This window comes from Pelobates fuscus, chromosome 7 (assembly GCF_036172605.1).
Source record: "Pelobates fuscus isolate aPelFus1 chromosome 7, aPelFus1.pri, whole genome shotgun sequence".
In the NCBI taxonomy this organism is placed as follows: Eukaryota; Metazoa; Chordata; class Amphibia; order Anura; family Pelobatidae; genus Pelobates; species Pelobates fuscus.
The window spans coordinates 93,824,871-93,844,155 of record NC_086323.1 but is presented as its reverse complement, the minus strand read 5'-3'; the positions used below and the strand labels follow the sequence as shown (position 1 = coordinate 93,844,155).

Genomic DNA, 19,285 nt, shown 5'->3' with positions numbered 1-19,285 from the left:
CACAACAAGAGGACAGTCTTAAATTAGAGGGACAAAGGTTTAAAAATAATATCAGGAAGTATTACTTTACTGAGAGGGTAGTGGATGCATGGAATAGCCTTCCAGCTAAAGTGGTAGAGGTTAACACAGTAAAGGAGTTTAAGCATGCGTGGAATAGGCATAAGGCTATCCTAACTATAAGATAAGGCCAGAGACTAATGAAAGTATTTAGAAAATTGGGCAGACTAGATGGGCCGTCACATTCTATGATTCTATGATTCTATAAGTTATTATGCAGGCTGAGGTCCCTCAAGAGTATTAATTTCAATACAAAGAATTTGGCAACTCAATAAATCAGCTGAGTCAATCTGAAATTTGGCAGAATTACATTTTCAAAAAAGGTCAACATGATAAACCATTCCGTCACCCGCAAAATTAACATTGCTTGAGGTCATATCACTGGAGTGATATCTCTCTCTCACCTGGGCACTTGTTATTCGCAATATTTGCCCTTCTTTCAGTAGATGAACATTCTCAGTTTGTGAAAGTGGCTGCCCATCCTTCAGCCATGTTATTATTGGAGGAGGAAACCCCATCGTATAACAAAAAACATCTAACTGTTTATTTACAACTACTGATAAGTCTTCTGTGTTTTCAGACCCGTTAATGTGAGGTGGTTCTGAGAAGAAAAAGAAATATAACAATGTTATTCTGTGAACAGCATAATGTTCTCCAAAAATTAGTTATAATTATAGCGTAGATCAGCAATGGTAAACCTTGAAACACCAAGATTTTTGAAAACAATTTCACATGGTGCTAACTAGCCAATCTGCAATCATAAATATGGAGCTACAGTGAAGTCAAATCAAACCTGGTAGTATTAGTATCAGTATTTTTCTATATGGGTGCCAAGCATATCCCAAAACTCTATGCAAAGTAAGATTTTGATGGCAAAACAGGGGTTTCAGGCAGAGCCGGCTTATGGTTTTTAATGCATTAAATTCTATTCAGTTATATTATATAACAAAGAGAACTCAAACTGTAGTCATATGGCATGAATACCGTATATGCTTATTAATAGGAGAATAAATATGTCTTATCACTATTCTTTTTCTGACTGTAATGTTTATTAATTACAATCTATTGGTGATTTGTCTTCACTTTGAAGTACAAGGGGTTAATCTTTTTTCTTTCCTTCTTTACCTTTGAGTGACTCCACCTTAAAGGGACACTCCAGGCACCCAGACCACTTCTACCCATTGGAGTGGTCTGGGTGCCAACTCCCACTACCCTTAACCCTGCAAGTGTAATTATTGCAGTTTTTATAAACTGCAATAATTACCTTGAAGGGTTAAGTCCTCCTCTAGTGGCTGTCTATCAGACAGCCACTAGAGGGACTTCCGTGTTCTTAGAACACGAAAAGTGTTTTAAACGACTCTGGACATCCTCCAGCGTCGCCGGAATCCACATAGGAAAACATTGAATAATGTTTTCCTAGGGGAAGGTCTAATGCGCATTAGGTCCCCCCCCCACCCACCGGCTGACGTCGGAGGAGGAGCGCGGGCGGAGCCTGACTCAGCGCCGAGGGACATCGGCGCTGGATTCAGGTAAGTCACTGAAGGTGTTTTAACCCCTTCAGCAACTTGGGATGGGGGTGGGAGGGAGAGGGGCACTGCAGGGTCCTGCAGTGCCAGGAAAACAGATATGTTTAAGGTGATCCATGTATTTATACTTGTAATAAAACAAGATGTACCGTAATTAAGTTTGTACTTAAGTTGCATGTTTGATATGGAATCTTAGGCTTGACGAAGACCCTGAAGGGTTCAAATGTTGCCAAGTCCACTGCAGTTGTGAGACTCAGCCCTATGATCGCTTACTGGTTAAATCAGCTCTGGTTTCAGGTAGCTTTTCATCGTTTGTCAACTTTTTTTTTTTTTATTCTTTATTTTTATTGTGCAGAGATTGACAAACAGATTTGACGTGCCATGACGGCAGCAATAACATACGGTACATCAGAAAGTTGTATCATAGCATTGGAAGATTGTGCACATTTTTATATTTTTACAAGCTGAGCTATCATTTTAAACAGAAGATCTGATTGAGATTCGAGTTTGATCATGTTGGAGTTACACACCAGAAATATTATGCCACTGGTCCCTGACACCCAGTGTACAGCTTTAACTATCTGTGACAAGAGAAGAAGCATAGAAAGCAATATAAAAACAACGGAGCGTAATAACAGGAGTGTTAAGCCACTAGCAATGAGAGAAGCAAGTTAAACTAGCTTGGGTGAGTACTGCTGTGTGGCCTAGCATGGTGGAAGGCCTGTGGCAGGGTATGGTCCTGTGTTTGCAGCTACCCGATGCCCCTCAGTGGGTATCTACAGTCCCGGCCAGTGGGGTGTTCAGTCAGGCAAGGGAAGTGCACAGCTTTGTCTTGAAAGATTGAATGAGATAAAGCAGGAAGAAGGAAACCTTAAATACTTTGAGTCCCATGTAGTTATCGGAAGGAGGGTGGCATGGTCATAGAGTCCAGCATCAGCCTGTGTACTAGCTTGGGTGGGAATAGTGGCTGTCCGTGTGTTGTTCCATGCTGGAGCTGCGTGTGGCTGCCTGCAGGAGCAGTGGGTCGATCTCGGAGGCACTGCGATCCGGATTCAGGGTAGGGAGCGGTGTCTTGTGCTGTGAGCCAGGCGCTTGGGTAAGCCTGTGTATAAGTGGCTCGCTTGTGTTCAGGGTGGGCTGGATACATGCTGTCCCTGTCGATCTGCTGTCCCTCTGCATACCCCTCCTCATGTGAGCTCGGGTCTCGCAGCCGCTGTGATCCGGCAAGCGCTGTAGCAGTATGTCGTAGGGTTCCCATCCTTCAGGCTGCTTCATGCAGGCATGTCGCCTCCGCCTTGCGTGTGTAAGGGTCTTAGCCAGCGAGGGAGAGAAGATAGCATTGCTCCCCTCACGCACTAGTGGGTTTGCATTTGCCGCCATTTTAGTTGGGCCTTGTGGTTTGGGTAGCAAGGTCTTTGGTGCAGCACGGGTTGCAGGGTGTGGACCGGGATCACCCCCACCGGCCCAGAGGGGGGGGGGAACGGGGGCCTGGTTGCACGTCTATGGGAGTCCAGCACGATACTGTCGGGCAGGATAGTGGGGCAGCGGCCGTCCACCCCGCTAACCACCGGAGTAGGCCTCATCCTGTAGGGACGACTGTTATCGTCTCGAGGGACTAAAACAAAGGGTTTGCAAGCCTCTCCTCTGAGTCAGTGCTCCCTTGTGCTTCGGACCATGGTTGCAGGTCGTTATTCAGGCGTAAAAACAGCTTTTGTAAGCTTGAAGTTTGTATATTTGCAGGAGCTGTTGATATATGCGACCGCTCAGTTTGGCGGTCAGGCCCCGCACCCCCGTTTGTCAACTTTTTTATGTATTTATGAGGATGTCATGTAAAACTCTATTCATTAAGCAAAAGGAGAAACACTAGATTGAGGACCGAATGGGCATATGGAGCAAAATTATTATAATAAACAACAACACATACTTAACGAATACATTGTACTCAAAATGTGTTGGTGCTTGGCATAGCGATTTAAATATACCTATACCAATAAAAAAATATTATGTTCTTGCAGATTGTTGGGCTATATTATATTATACAGTCACCTGTCCTTTCTACTATTTCCTCCTCTACTCTAGCAGACACCAGAGACACATAGAGTGAACTAAATAAAGAGTGGTGGAAACTAATACACGACACAGATTGATCTCCGCAAGCATAAGTGAGAGTGATGTGCCTCTATAGAAGTACTACTCTAAAAATCAGCTTACCGATGACATTAAGGATGAAGTGCTTGCTCACACTCCCAGCTTCATTTGATGCAATACACGTGTATCTTCCCAGGTCATCCATTTCTGTATTTAATAGATGAAGGACTGTGTTGTTACTTTGCAGGAGTGAAAGATATCTCTGATTCAATGGTTTCCCGTCTTTCACCCATGATAATTGAGGTACAGGTGATCCATCAGCAAAACATTTTAAGGTACTCGGATTTCCTTTCACAACAGTCAGTTGCTGAGTGATGTCAGATTCTGCCATGATAGGCGGCACTACAAAGATCATTAAAAACAATGTAATTATTAAGCAGGTAACATTCCTGTATCTTTAGATTGTTATGAGGAGGCCTCTATGTCCCTAGTTATAGCATCCAAATCAATAAATTGTCCATCATATAGTATTGGAAAAGTGGTGTTTATTCAGCCATAAAACAACATTTGATATACCTACATTAACTTTTAGATTACATAAAAATGAATGAATAAAAAAAAAAATTAATGGCTGAGAGCATTGGGTATACGTCTGCTTTTATGATGTATATTTCAGAATGCTGTATGGTTTCCACTGTTAGTGTCACATTTTATCCATCTAGTAGTTTATTCCAATCTGAATGCCTGGGATTCCTGCTTGTGCAATGCAAAACAATGGACCACATGAAGCGATTGTACCAATGCACATTGGAAGAGGCTGCATCGGTAGACTATACACCCACTTGAAGACATATATATGTATATATATATATATATATATATACACACACACACACACACATATACATATATATATACATATACACACACACACATATACATATATATACATATACACACACACACATATTCATATATATACATATACACACGCACACATATACACATATATATATATATATACATACACACACATACATATACATATATTTGTTATATAGATCTAAAATCAAACAACAAAAAGGACAGATGTGGTCAGATTCAAGAAATCAAATGAAACTAACCGCATCTCTGGAAATAACTATAGCGGCAGTGTCTAGGATTATAATGCTGGCTGTCGGTAACAGGTGTAGCTGTGAACCGCTAAGGGTGTCACTATAGACCCATGAGCAGAAAAAATGCTATTAAATACCAAAATGAAGTATATACAAAAAGTTACTGCTAAATGCAAAAAATAAATAAAGTATATACAGTGGTACTAGGATTCCACGCCTGTCAATAGAAGGATATGTATAGGTAGGGATATAATGAGCCAAATGGCAACAGCAACTCACCCCTAATTATCAGCTTTAATATAGTGCACTATAAGGAGATGAGAAAAATCCCCAAGTCCCAACCATAAATACCTCCTATAGAGATAGTAGTAGATACAGGGTAAACAGAGGCTCCAAATGAGGCTAGTACAGGGGTGAAGGGAGATTGAGGAGGGTATGCAGTGTTAATAGCAGTCAAATTCGGACTGCTAGTTTTAAATTTAAACAACCTCTCTCCCTGTAAATCCTGTACAAAAAGGATTATAGGTCCCCAAATCACAACCATAAATACCTCTTACAAAAAAATACTAATGATAGGTAACAGGTGTAGCTGTGAACCGCTAAGGGTGTCACTATAGACCCATGAGCAGAAAAAATGCTACTAAATACCAAAATGAAGTATATACAAAGAGTTACTGTTAAATGCAAAAAATAATAAATAAAGTATATACAGTGGTACTAGGATTCCACGCCTGTCAATAGAAGGATATGTATAGGTAGGGATATAATGAGCCAAATGGCAACAGCAACTCACCCCTAATTATCAGCTTTAATATAGTGCACTATAAGGAGATGAGAAAAATCCCCAAGTCCCAACCATAAATACCTCCTATAGAGATAGTAGTAGATACAGGGTAAACAGAGGCTCCAAATGAGGCTAGTACAGGGGTGAAGGGAGATTGAGGAGGGTATGCAGTGTTTAATAGCAGTCAAATTCGGACTGCTAGTTTTAAATTTAAACAACCTCTCTCCCTGTAAATCCTGTACAAAAAGGATTATAGGTCCCCAAATCACAACCATAAATACCTCTTACAAAAAAATACTAATGATAGATACAGAGTAGACAGAGGCTCCAATTGGAGCTAGTACAGAGGTAAAGGGAGATTGAGGACGGTAGACAGTCATAATAACAGTCAAATTCGGACTGCTGGTTTAATTTATAAAGCCTCTCTCCCTGTTAATCTAGCTAGACAGGCATAGAAAAGAAAGAGTAAATCAAATATACATTAAGTGATTAACATGGTGCTAAAACCACCAGTGCCCAGTGCTCATATCCGTGATATGAGGAAAAAACAAATTGCCCAACGTACGTTTCGGTGCTAAAAAGGAGCACCTTCGTCAGGGGATAACATTAGACTGTTAATGAGTCTCTTTTATATGTGATGTGCCAGGAGGCATGAGTACCTTTGACCAATAGGAGCAGGGGGAGTGTGATATCAGCTGTACTACATTCACTCTAATCTCCAGGGTAACATGAGATGTTATTGGGGGCGGGGCTTGATGCCGGTCACATGGTCCGACGTGTCAGACCCTATCCATCCATAAGCAACAACCAATATTAAAGGGACGACCCATTGTCTCTGGCAGAGGTAATCTGACCCAGAATATAAGTTTATATGTGGATCAGATATTAAGAAAAGTAGTGTTTGAACTCCCCTCACATCTAAGGGACACCAAGCATACTTTAAATACCATCGAAGGAATTAAGATCAATGGCCACGCTATTTTGTGTAGTCTCGACGTGGAGAGCCTTTACAGCTCAATACCACACGAGGTGGGTCTAAGACATCTTAGAGCAATACTTGATAGCAAACCTCCTGTCTCACTTAGACATAATGAACTGGTCCAAGACTTGATGTCCTTCATTCTGACACATAACTATTTTATCTTCCAGGGTAAACACTACCACCAGGTGAGAGGCACTGCTATGGGGACGGCTTGTGCCCCCTCATATGCTAACCTCCACCTGGGGTGGTGGGAGAGTACAATGGTATTTAATGAACACATGACAAAATACACTAAGTGTATAAAAATATGGAAACGCTACATCGACGATGTGTTGATCATATGGACAGACACCCCTGACCTCTTTCTAGAATTTGTAAACATTCTGAACTCTAACTCCATCAATCTGAGACTGACAAGTGAGTTAGGTGGTAACCAAATCAATTTTCTTGATTTAACTATCTGTCTGTCAGACAAGGGGGTACTCACATCTACCCTCTTCCGGAAACCCACGTCAACCAACAGCTTATTGGAGTGGACAAGTCACCATCCACCCTCCCTTAAAAAAGGTATCCCAATAGGGCAGTATTTGCGTTTAAGACGCAACTGCACCACTATAGAAGATTTTAAATTGAAGGCAAAAACCTTACAGCTTCAATTTAAACAAAAAGGATACCCAAACAGATGCCTTAAATCCGCATATAAACGTGCACTGTTGGTAGACCGTAAAGACCTCCTAACTGATAAAAACGTCCAGTCTAATCAAGAAACCATAAGATGCATAAGGAATTATGATGCAGGCTGGCATCAAATTATGAGTATCCTGGATAGATACTGGCCCCTATTGCACCAAGACCCACACCTACAGAAGGTGATCACAACTAAGGCGTCTGTAACAGCACGCAGAGGACGAAACATTAGGGACATCCTAGTCCCAAGTCACCTGAAATCGAACACCCAGAAAATTTCTTGGTTAAAGTCTCCAGTCCTAGGCACATATCAATGTGGAAAGTGTAAGGCGTGCAAATTCATACGCCGTCCTTCGAAAACCTTTCCAGACTCCCTAGGGACACAAGAATTTAAAGTTCGCCACTTTTTCAATTGCCAATCTAAAGGTCTTGTATACCTACTCTCATGCTCATGCAACAAATTATACGTGGGAAAAACTTCCCGTATGTTTAAACTGAGGATAAGGGAGCACGTGACCTCTATTAACCCAAAAAGATTAATTGACACCCCAGTTTCAAAACATTTGAAACTCCATCATGGGGGGTCTTCTGAGGGGATAAGATTTTGCGGAATTGAAAGTGTCACCCTGGGTCCAAGAAGGGGAGATTTAGACAAAAAACTACTCCAAAGGGAGAGTTTTTGGATTTATAAACTTAAAACATTGTCACCATCTGGACTCAACGAGGGTTTTTCATACACACCCTTCATCGAAGATTGAGTGCAACAGACTGGATACTATGTCCCCACACCCCCATTGATCTCTGACATATTTGCAATTTATATCTAATTAAGCTTATTTTTGCCTGATACACTTGTACATTTTGTAATATAGCGAGTAGTGTTTAGTGTAGATTTGTATATATTTCTTTACTTATTTATTTTTTATTTTTTACTCTGTCATGTTTTTCATCTTTATTATTAATTTTTTGTCATGAATACCTTACATAGGACCATAGGGATGCAGAATTGACTGTACCAGGTCCGGATATATCGGAACATTCATTTTCTGCATTTCTGCAGTGTTTTACATCCAGGGTTTGTGAGTTTTTAGAGCTGTCACAGTAATATATGGGGTTAAATGGGGGTTTGGCCGGCCCATCTCATCTCACGACCCGCCCACTAACTTCAGATGGATAGGGTCTGACACGTCGGACCATGTGACCGGCATCAAGCCCCGCCCCCAATAACATCTCATGTTACCCTGGAGATTAGAGTGAATGTAGTACAGCTGATATCACACTCCCCCTGCTCCTATTGGTCAAAGGTACTCATGCCTCCTGGCACATCACATATAAAAGAGACTCATTAACAGTCTAATGTTAGCCCCTGACGAAGGTGCTCCTTTTTAGCACCGAAACGTACGTTGGGCAATTTGTTTTTTCCTCATATCACGGATATGAGCACTGGGCACTGGTGGTTTTAGCACCATGTTAATCACTTAATGTATATTTGATTTACTCTTTCTTTTCTATGCCTGTCTAGCTAGATTAACAGGGAGAGAGGCTTTATAAATTAAACCAGCAGTCCGAATTTGACTGTTATTATGACTGTCTACCGTCCTCAATCTCCCTTTACCTCTGTACTAGCTCCAATTGGAGCCTCTGTCTACTCTGTATCTATCATTAGTATTTTTTTGTAAGAGGTATTTATGGTTGTGATTTGGGGACCTATAATCCTTTTTGTACAGGATTTACAGGGAGAGAGGTTGTTTAAATTTAAAACTAGCAGTCCGAATTTGACTGCTATTAAACACTGCATACCCTCCTCAATCTCCCTTCACCCCTGTACTAGCCTCATTTGGAGCCTCTGTTTACCCTGTATCCAGGGCCGGATTAAGAGCACACTGGGCCTGGTGCTGACAATTATGATGGGCCTAATTATGGAATCTTATCGACCAAAAACATTAAAACAATCATACCTCCCAAGCGTCATGTATCTGATGGAGATGGTGCTGGAGGGAAACTCATAGGATCCAGCTACAAGAAAACACATACTCTATGCTAATATCTCTCTAATTTATATCTTTCAATTAAATCCATAACCCTTAACAGCAGTGTCCAGTGAAGCAGGCAGTCAATGGGCGGGATAAAAGGGTGGCCACCGGTGCGAATCACGTGACCAGACCTGCCAAAAGGGGAGAACATGCCCAAAAAGGGGGCATGTCTGTCCAAAGAATTTGAAGGACAGCCTGGCATGAATGCATGTTAGGCTGCCCGCCAATCATGCAGGCTGTCCAACTAAGGGCATACTATGCAGGCAGCACCCTGAGCTTGACATAAATGCATCTAATGATGCGCTCACTCAATGCTTTTCTAAGGACTGTCCCCTAGCACTCGCTGGTCCACTCATCTCCTTACCTTCTTACTAGCAGGCAGAAGTTCCTGGTATATAGTCTGAGACAGATAAAAGGTGTATGTGAGTGTAGATGAATGGGGACATGTCACAGTGTTAGAGAGACCAACGTCTGCATTACCTAAACTAATTTTATTGTCAGCCAGTCCACACAAGTTTTGTTCCCATACATCCCTCTTAAGCTTCCAAACTTAAAGGGACACTATAGTCACCAGAACAACTACAGCTTATTGTATTTGTTCTGGTTAGTAGAATCATTCCATTCAGGCCTTTTGCAGTAAACACTGTCTTTTCAGAGAAAATAACTCCACTGGCCACTCCTTAGATGGCTGCTAGAGGTGCTTCCTGGGGCAGTACTGCCTAGTGTGCAGCACTGCTATTCAGTGTCTCCACCCTCGGCATGCAGACACTGAACTTTCCTCATAGAGATGCATTGATTCAATTTATCTTTATGTGGAGATGCTGATTGGCCAGGGCTATGACTTGTGCTGGCTCTGCCCCTGATCTGCCTAGTTGACAGTCTCAGACAATCCTATGGGGAAGTATTGTAATTTGCTCAGACCACCACTTCTGATGATGTCAGCAGACAGTCAGTTCAGAGGCAGAGCCAGCAGCTGCAGACTTGAATACAAGTTATATTTTACTATACTTAGGGAGGCAAGAAGGGGGCAGGGTGGTGGTTTTAACATAATAGGGTCAGAAATACATGATTGTGTCCCTGACCCTATAGTGCTACTTTAAGCAAGAGTATGTGAAGAGTAGTTAAGGTTGCCACCTTTCTTGGAACAAAATACTAGCCTTAATCCTTTGAATAATCACAAGGAGTGACATCTGTAAAATCACCAACAAACTACTCACAGTTTGATTCTGCTGTATAGATGGATTGCTCCCAGTGTCTCAGTCTTGCAAGTCACCCAGTGTCTCAGTGTCCCTATGTATCACAGTGTCAGTGTCCCCATGTCGCCCAGTCCCCTAGTCTCCCAGTGTCTCAGTGTCCCCATTTCTCCCAATGTCTCAGTGTGTCCCCATGTCACTAGGACACTGAGCGACATGGGGACACTGAGACCTGGGGACACAGAGACCCGGGGACACTGGGAGACATGGGGACACAGACATTTAGGGAAACTGGGAGAAATGGTGACACAGACACTAGGGACACAGACATGGGGACATTGAAACATTTGGGGACACTAAGACACTAGGGACACAGAGACATGGGAACACAGACACTTGGAGACTATGGGACACTGGGAGACTATGGGACACTGGGAGACTAGGGGACACTGGGAGACTAGGGGACACTGGCTGGGAGACAGACACTTGGGGACACTGGGAGACATGGGGACAGTTGTGGACATAGACATGGTGACACTAGGCACACAGAGACATGGGACACAGACACTGGGAGACTTGGGGACACTGAGACACTAGATGGGGGACACTGGGAGAAACAGCGTCCCCATGTGTCTCAGTGTCCCCAAGTGTCTCAGTGTCCCCATATGTTCCCTAGTGTCTCAGTGTCCACATGTGTCCCCTAGTGTCTGTGTCCACATGTGTCCCCTAGTGTCTCAGTGTCCCCATGTGTCCCTGCTGCCTTTCCCCCCCATCCCTCACTTATCTGAGCTGTCGAGCTGCTGTCTGGACTCTGTGCTGTGTTGCTGGTCCCCACGGATCAGTGAGCAGTACAGAGAGGCAGGGATATGCATAGACATAAAATACTAGACGCCGCATTGACTTGGATCGGTCACAGTGTGATCTGCAGCATACACATGTCTATGATCTGCAGAGCAAGGTCCTCAAAGTAAACATGGTTAGTCTTAAAATCCACCTGGAGGGTGTATAGATCCAGTAGCATGATGTTTAATCCTGGGATATTAAATAAAATTAACTGACATTTGCTGCTTTAAGACCTCTGTGGTTATTTACGTTATCGACTAAGTTTACTCAATACATTGAAATTATTTGAATTTCCTGATTGAAACTATGCGTTGCATTCGGATTTAGGTTTGCTAAAATTATAAGTTTAGTGAACTAACCCCACAATCTATCATCTTAATATACATGTTTTAAACTGGACTGATTTGTAATGTATTTACTTTTCACCTATTTTTAACTAATATGGATTTTGGAACTGTGCAAAATAAAATGTAGATATTTACAACTCTTTATTATTGTCAGCTCTGTCTTTTGCACTTTGAAGTCCGCATGGAGATAGCATAAAGAGAATAGGAGAACAAACAATCACATCACTATTTACTAAAGTGAGATTTGTCACTAAGGCAAAGTAAATTAAAAAAAATTAGGGACAGAAGTCCTAATATATAGACATATAATACCACACTGGGTGACCGGCCCAAAATGGCGCCCGCATTTCATGGCCCCCCAAGGTCAATGCGGCGTCTAGGTATTATATGTCTATGGGGATATGCTGTAACTTCCTATCCTTGCCTCTCTCCACACACAGTGACCCCTACTGGCCGGTGCTGGTATTGCAGAGTAATCTCCACTTATTCTGAGAAAAATACCTGCATTTGTATTGCCAGTATTACTGCAATACCAGCACGGCCAGGCAGTCTCAAATACCGTCTGTGCCAGTAAAATACCAGTCAGGTGGCAAACCTAAGAGTAGTGTGTGTGTAAATGGGCCTATTCCATGGGCCTGGGCCTGGAGCTGCAGCTCCATCAGCCCCTATGTTAATCCGGCCCTGCCTGTATCTACTACTATCTCTATAGGAGGTATTTATGGTTGGGACTTGGGGATTTTTCTCATCTCCTTATAGTGCACTATATTAAAGCTGATAATTAGGGGTGAGTTGCTGTTGCCATTTGGCTCATTATATCCCTACCTATACATATCCTTCTATTGACAGGCGTGGAATCCTAGTACCACTGTATATACTTTATTTATTATTTTTTGCATTTAACAGTAACTCTTTGTATATACTTCATTTTGGTATTTAGTAGCATTTTTTCTGCTCATGGGTCTATAGTGACACCCTTAGCGGTTCACAGCTACACCTGTTACCTATCATTAGTATTTTTTTGTAAGAGGTATTTATGGTTGTGATTTGGGGACCTATAATCCTTTTTGTACAGGATTTACAGGGAGAGAGGTTGTTTAAATTTAAAACTAGCAGTCCGAATTTGACTGCTATTAACACTGCATACCCTCCTCAATCTCCCTTCACCCCTGTACTAGCCTCATTTGGAGCCTCTGTTTACCCTGTATCTACTACTATCTCTATAGGAGGTATTTATGGTTGGGACTTGGGGATTTTTCTCATCTCCTTATAGTGCACTATATTAAAGCTGATAATTAGGGGTGAGTTGCTGTTGCCATTTGGCTCATTATATCCCTACCTATACATATCCTTCTATTGACAGGCGTGGAATCCTAGTACCACTGTATATACTTTATTTATTTTTTGCATTTAGCAGTAACTTTTTGTATATACTTCATTTTGGTATTTAATAGCATTTTTTCTGCTCATGGGTCTATAGTGACACCCTTAGCGGTTCACAGCTACACCTGTTACCGACAGCCAGCATTATAATCCTAGACACTGCCGCTATAGTTATTTCCAGAGATGCGGTTAGTTTCATTTGATTTCTTGAATCTGACCACATCTGTCCTTTTTGTTGTTTGATTTTGTATATATGGGGTTATGCCCCTTCTTGAGACATCTGGAGTCTCTAATTGGTACACCAGTCTCTGAGTAGACACTCGGCATTACTTCCTCGGGTTATCCGGGGTTGTCGGCACAGGTGTACACCCAGAGACACTGAACTTTGTGTTCTCTGTTTTCCTTATATAGATCTAAGGAGTGAAAAATACCTGTACGAGAGTAAGAGATTAAATGTTGTCACCCTACACCCCTACAAAATGAGTCTCTTTCTATGGAGGACTGTCTGAAAGAGGATGGCGGCACCCATGAGGGACTGACTGAGGTAAGTAGAACTTACCTTTGCCTGCCACCCATGGCCACCTGAACCCTAGTGGCGATGTCAGTTTAAATAAATAAATAAATAAACTTTACTCTTCTAAGTCTATCTAAACTTAATATTGATTTGAGTTGCTGAGCATGTGTCCACTTCTACTGAAATTAATGTAATTGTAAAAAGTGCAATTATGTTAAGAACAATGATATGAAAATAAAGCAATTATAACAAGTTATATGCATAAAGGATAATTTTTATTATCCACTATACTTTACTAACCAAGTATGGAATTATAAATAGTAAGTACTTACTATTATAAGTAGTACTTATTTATACTCTCTTTCAGGTCCCAAAGCAATATTATAATCCATGGTTTATCTATGACAAATATTCATTTATTATTAGTACTATTTAAAGAGCATTAACATATTCCATAGTGCTCTACAATATGCGGACTAACAAACAAGTAATTGCAGCAAGACAAGTTGGAAAAACAGGAATAGAAGGTGCTATATAAAAATAATTAAAAAGCTTCTTTATAAAATTTCACTGGTATTGATTTGTCAATTAACTGATTTTCTTCTGTTTGGGAAGACCAAGACCAACAATGTTCCCTGTTAGGACACAGGGACTGCAGGTCAACATTGTTGCTCTATGAAAATATAGCAAGCACTCTAGAACTGTAGGCCTCTATTAGAGACTTGAGCACCATTAATATGTTGACTTCTGCCACAAGATATATATATTTTCCTGGTAAACTTACCATAGACTTTAAGGCTGTAATCTTTTTTGTCTACCCCAGCTCGGTTTGAGGCTACACAAGTGTAAGAACCTGCATCGGATTTCTGTACCCTCGAAATCCTGTAATACAGAGTCACCCAAGTTATCAATGGTTTTCTACTGATTAGTTTAAGTATTTTATTTAAAGTAGATGCTAACCAATAAGGAAGGTGTTCAAATGAAAGAAAACCACATGCAAATAATCTGAATGTAGAAAAGAAAAAGCCATAAGAACTTAAAAGGAGATGCAGTGGTGTCAGATCATCAACTGATGAACTTTAGCTAAGTTTGGACTACTAGTGTTTAGCAAGGCCAAATTAAGAATCAATTTAACAACCAAATAGTCCCTACAAATTTCAACAGAAGCATCAAACATTAGCTCATGCATGAGTAGTAGTTACCTAAATACTTGTCCAGCAGATTGGAGTCTTATATGGGATGACACTGGGAGCGGAAGACCATTTTTAAGCCAGTTGATTTGAGGTGGAGGGCTCCCACTTGCAAGACATTCAATGTTTATGGAAGTGTCTAAAATAGCGGCCAGCTCATTCCGGTTATTCTCAGCAATTCTTGGAGCAACTAATAAAAATATATTAACATAAAGTGAACCAACAAAAGATTTTATCTAGTGTTAATCTACATTAGTCTACATGCATTTTCCAGGAATCTGCAATTGCACCAGCGGGAAATGACATGAAAAAGATAGTGAATAATTTAACTGGTACAACTAAATTAATTACATGGTCAAAATAATTAGTAAAAAAAATCCCAGTTCAAATACCATTTTAAAGAGTCTGTACTTTTGTAGATGTAAATGGGATGTTAACTAACGTAACCATAGGTTTCATCTTACAAAGGCCCCTGTTATTACTTTAAAATCACTCTTACTATGTAAACAAAACAACCACCTAAAGTCCTTAAATGACGAGATATATACCATAAACATTTACGTTGAATATTCTGTCATCTTCTCCGGCTGAATTTGTCGCCACACAGGTGTATTTCCCAATATCTGTTATTTTGATTTTGGAAATAATCAAGTTCTGCCCATCCTCGCTTACACTTAGAAAGAAAGAAAAAATAATAGCATAGGTTTAAAGCGTGTAATAGACATTGTTACAAGGAAACAGAACAACATAGTTAATAGGCTTGATTAATTCACAAAAAAATGTATACAACTGACTGTTGAATTTGCATATTTATTTAAATATTTATAAAATATTTTACAAGGAAGGATAGATTGAGATTTCTCTCATTGTCAAGTATGTCCAGGGCCCACAAACATATTGATGTTAAATGCATACACTAAGTGTCACATCAAGGGTGCCTAATTCATTGTTGCAATATAGAATATTGCTATTTAACGTGAGTTGTTTAGTGCATACATGAATTGGCTACTTGGCAGAAATGGTATGGTCGATTTGATTGTAAAGGATAGATGTAAGAAAGGGTTCATTTAAATTATATAGGAATGTGATACATGTCAGAAGCTTTACAGCTCTTTTAAGCTGTGAAATGTTACACATGACTTGCCTCTGAGTTTATTTTAAAGTAAACCAACTCTCCAATTTATCATATGCCTTATTAAAAAGTGAGCTCTTTTCATATGTTAACAACCATAAGCATTCAAGAGAACCATTGTGTTCCAGTGTCATATCCGAACGAAACATTAAAAATAACACCCACGGATGAATAATCATGCCTCTTTGTTGTGCATATTTAGAATGGGAAGAGCACAACCTACAAAATGAGTACAAATATGGCTAGCACAGCTTAAGTCGTTTGGAAGAAATTGTGAAATTCATTGTTTTAGTTATAAAAGTGGCACATATGTATGGAATTGGAAAACTGCAACAAATGTATAGATGCAATTATTATTTCTGTGGCAAGCTCAAAAGAGGAAATAGAATCAAAATTTGGATTGATGTTGGTCTAAAACACAAGGGTGGGGTCATGTATTATTCATATAGACACACCTTCCCTCCACCTATATTACCTCTGGGCTGGCTTGGAAACTTGAGATTTATGCAGGAGGTATAAATCGAATTGATGGGCAAATGTTTAGGGTGCTTACTAGGGGCCAATCTAGTTTTGAGTAAGATGCCATCTTTATTTGCCAGGCAGAAAATACTGTTACTTTACCATCTACGTGAGTAGTTAGGTTTTCTGGTATTTTTTCCTTTTTTATTTTGAATTGTTGTTGGTGTAAATAATTTGTTTGTCATCTGTTTTTATATGCACCGTAACTATTGTTTGTTCATAAGAAATATTCCTTTATTTCAATTGTTCTGCTTTTGTCTGGTAAAGACTCACATTGCCCAAAGAGACCAATTTATTCGTGTTTTGAAATTGCATAGATATTGTGTTAAATTGTATTTGGTGTTTTTAATTTACTTGGGAGACCAAGGTACCACGTTTATAAATTGTCTTATAAAATAGTAATATTTACATTATTTTATTTGTGGGGTGTGTTAAGGGGAATTTTCTGTTATCATTATTTCTGGTCTAGTGCAGACAAATAGTGAAATTTAACCTTCTCACCACTAGAACCAAATAGCGCACACACTTGAAGTACGGTCATTTGTGACACTAATGCAGAAAGAAAAGTCCTGCGCTCAACTCCCATCACTACTGGGCGGCTGCAATGACTACAGTACACATCAGCCCCAATACATAGTAAAAACCAAAGAAAAACATGTTACTTGCGCTCTATCCTTTATCCCTATGTATTTTTAAAACAAATGGAGGTCTTTTAGTTACCTCCAATGGCCATGAGAGGATTGAGCCCACCTGCCACATCAAGGCAGACCCCCCTAGGTGGGTCCTAACTCTAACCATTCACCTTGCTTCCTTGAGCCTCTGGCAAAAATCTCTAATGAGACAGAAAGGGGTATTTTTTATATACACCCCTACACATTATTAACCCTTAATAGGGAACACATGGGATGGGCGGCTGCATTGTAACAAGGCTGAGTAATACAAAAATTGGATACAAATGCAGAAAGAAAAGTCCTGCGCTCAACTCCCATCACTACTGGGCGGCTGCAATGACTACAGTACACATCAGCCCCAATATATAGTAAAAACCAAAGAAAAACATGTTACTTGCGCTCTATCCTTTATCCCTATGTATTTTTAAAACAAATGGAGGTCTTTTAGTTACCTCCAATGGCCATGAGAGGATTGAGCCCACCTGCCACATCAAGGCAGACCCCCCTAGGTGGGTCCTAACTCTAACCATTCACCTTGCTTCCTTGAGCCTCTGGCAAAAATCTCTAATGAGACAGAAAGGGGTATTTTTTATATACACCCCTACACATTATTAACCCTTAATAGGGAACACATGGGATGGGCGGCTGCATTGTAACAAGGCTGAGTAATACAAAAATTGGATACAAATGCAGAAAGAAAAGTCCTGCGCTCAACTCCCATCACTACTGGGCGGCTGCAATGACTACAGTACACATCAGCCCCAATACATAGTAAAAACCAAAGAAAAACATGTTACTTGCGCTCTATCCTTTATCCCTATGTATTTTTAAAACAAATGGAGGTCTTTTAGTTACCTCCAATGACCATGAGAGGATTGAGCCCACCTGCCACATCAAGGCAGACCCCCCTAGGTGGGTCCTAACTCTAACCATTCACCTTGCTTCCTTGAGCCTCTGGCAAAAATCTCTAATGAGACAGAAAGGGGTATTTTTTATATACACCCCTACACATTATTAACCCTTAATAGGGAACACATGGGATGGGCGGCTGCATTGTAACAAGGCTGAGTAATACAAAAATTGGATACAAATGCAGAAAGAAAAGTCCTGCGCTCAACTCCCATCACTACTGGGCGGCTGCAATGACTACAGTACACATCAGCCCCAATACATAGTAAAAACCAAAGAAAAACATGTTACTTGCGCTCTATCCTTTATCCCTATGTATTTTTAAAACAAATGGAGGTCTTTTAGTTACCTCCAATGGCCATGAGAGGATTGAGCCCACCTGCCACATCAAGGCAGACCCCCCTAGGTGGGTCCTAACTCTAACCATTCACCTTGCTTCCTTGAGCCTCTGGCAAAAATCTCTAATGAGACAGAAAGGGGTATTTTTTATATACACCCCTACACATTATTAACCCTTAATAGGGAACACATGGGATGGGCGGCTGCATTGTAACAAGGCTGAGTAATACAAAAATTGGATACAAATGCAGAAAGAAAAGTCCTGCGCTCAACTCCCATCACTACTGGGCGGCTGCAATGACTACAGTACACATCAGCCCCAATACATAGTAAAAACCAAAGAAAAACATGTTATTTGCGCTCTATCCTTTATCCCTATGTATTTTTAAAACAAATGGAGGTCTTTTAGTTACCTCCAATGGCCATGAGAGGATTGAGCCCACCTGCCACATCAAGGCAGACCCCCCTAGGTGGGTCCTAACTCTAACCATTCACCTTGCTTCCTTGAGCCTCTGGCAAAAATCTCTAATGAGACAGAAAGGGGTATTTTTTATATACACCCCTACACATTATTAACCCTTAATAGGGAACACATGGGATGGGCGGCTGCATTGTAACAAGGCTGAGTAATACAAAAATTGGATACAAATGCAGAAAGAAAAGTCCTGCGCTCAACTCCCATCACTACTGGGCGGCTGCAATGACTACAGTACACATCAGCCCCAATACATAGTAAAAACCAAAGAAAAACATGTTACTTGCGCTCTATCCTTTATCCCTATGTATTTTTAAAACAAATGGAGGTCTTTTAGTTACCTCCTAAAATACATAGGGATAAAGGATAGAGCGCAAGTAACATGTTTTTCTTTGGTTTTTACTATGTATTGGGGCTGATGTGTACTGTAGTCATTGCAGCCGCCCAGTAGTGATGGGAGTTGAGCGCAGGACTTTTCTTTCTGCATTTGTATCCAATTTT

The 19,285-nt window shown here is 40.7% G+C and overlaps 1 protein-coding gene across 1 annotated transcript in view; it reads right to left on the bottom strand.

Annotated features, from left to right (window-relative positions):
* HMCN1 (hemicentin 1) overlaps positions 1–19,285 on the bottom strand; it is a 224,346-nt gene that overhangs the window by 67,912 nt on the left and 137,149 nt on the right. The window contains exons 65-69 of the mRNA XM_063426207.1: positions 15,288–15,412; positions 14,752–14,929; positions 14,334–14,431; positions 3,795–4,073; positions 462–658 (exon numbers count right to left, since the gene is read on the bottom strand). Coding sequence (XP_063282277.1) covers positions 462–658; positions 3,795–4,073; positions 14,334–14,431; positions 14,752–14,929; positions 15,288–15,412 — 877 coding nt within the window. The remainder of the gene's footprint in view (positions 1–461; positions 659–3,794; positions 4,074–14,333; positions 14,432–14,751; positions 14,930–15,287; positions 15,413–19,285) is intronic.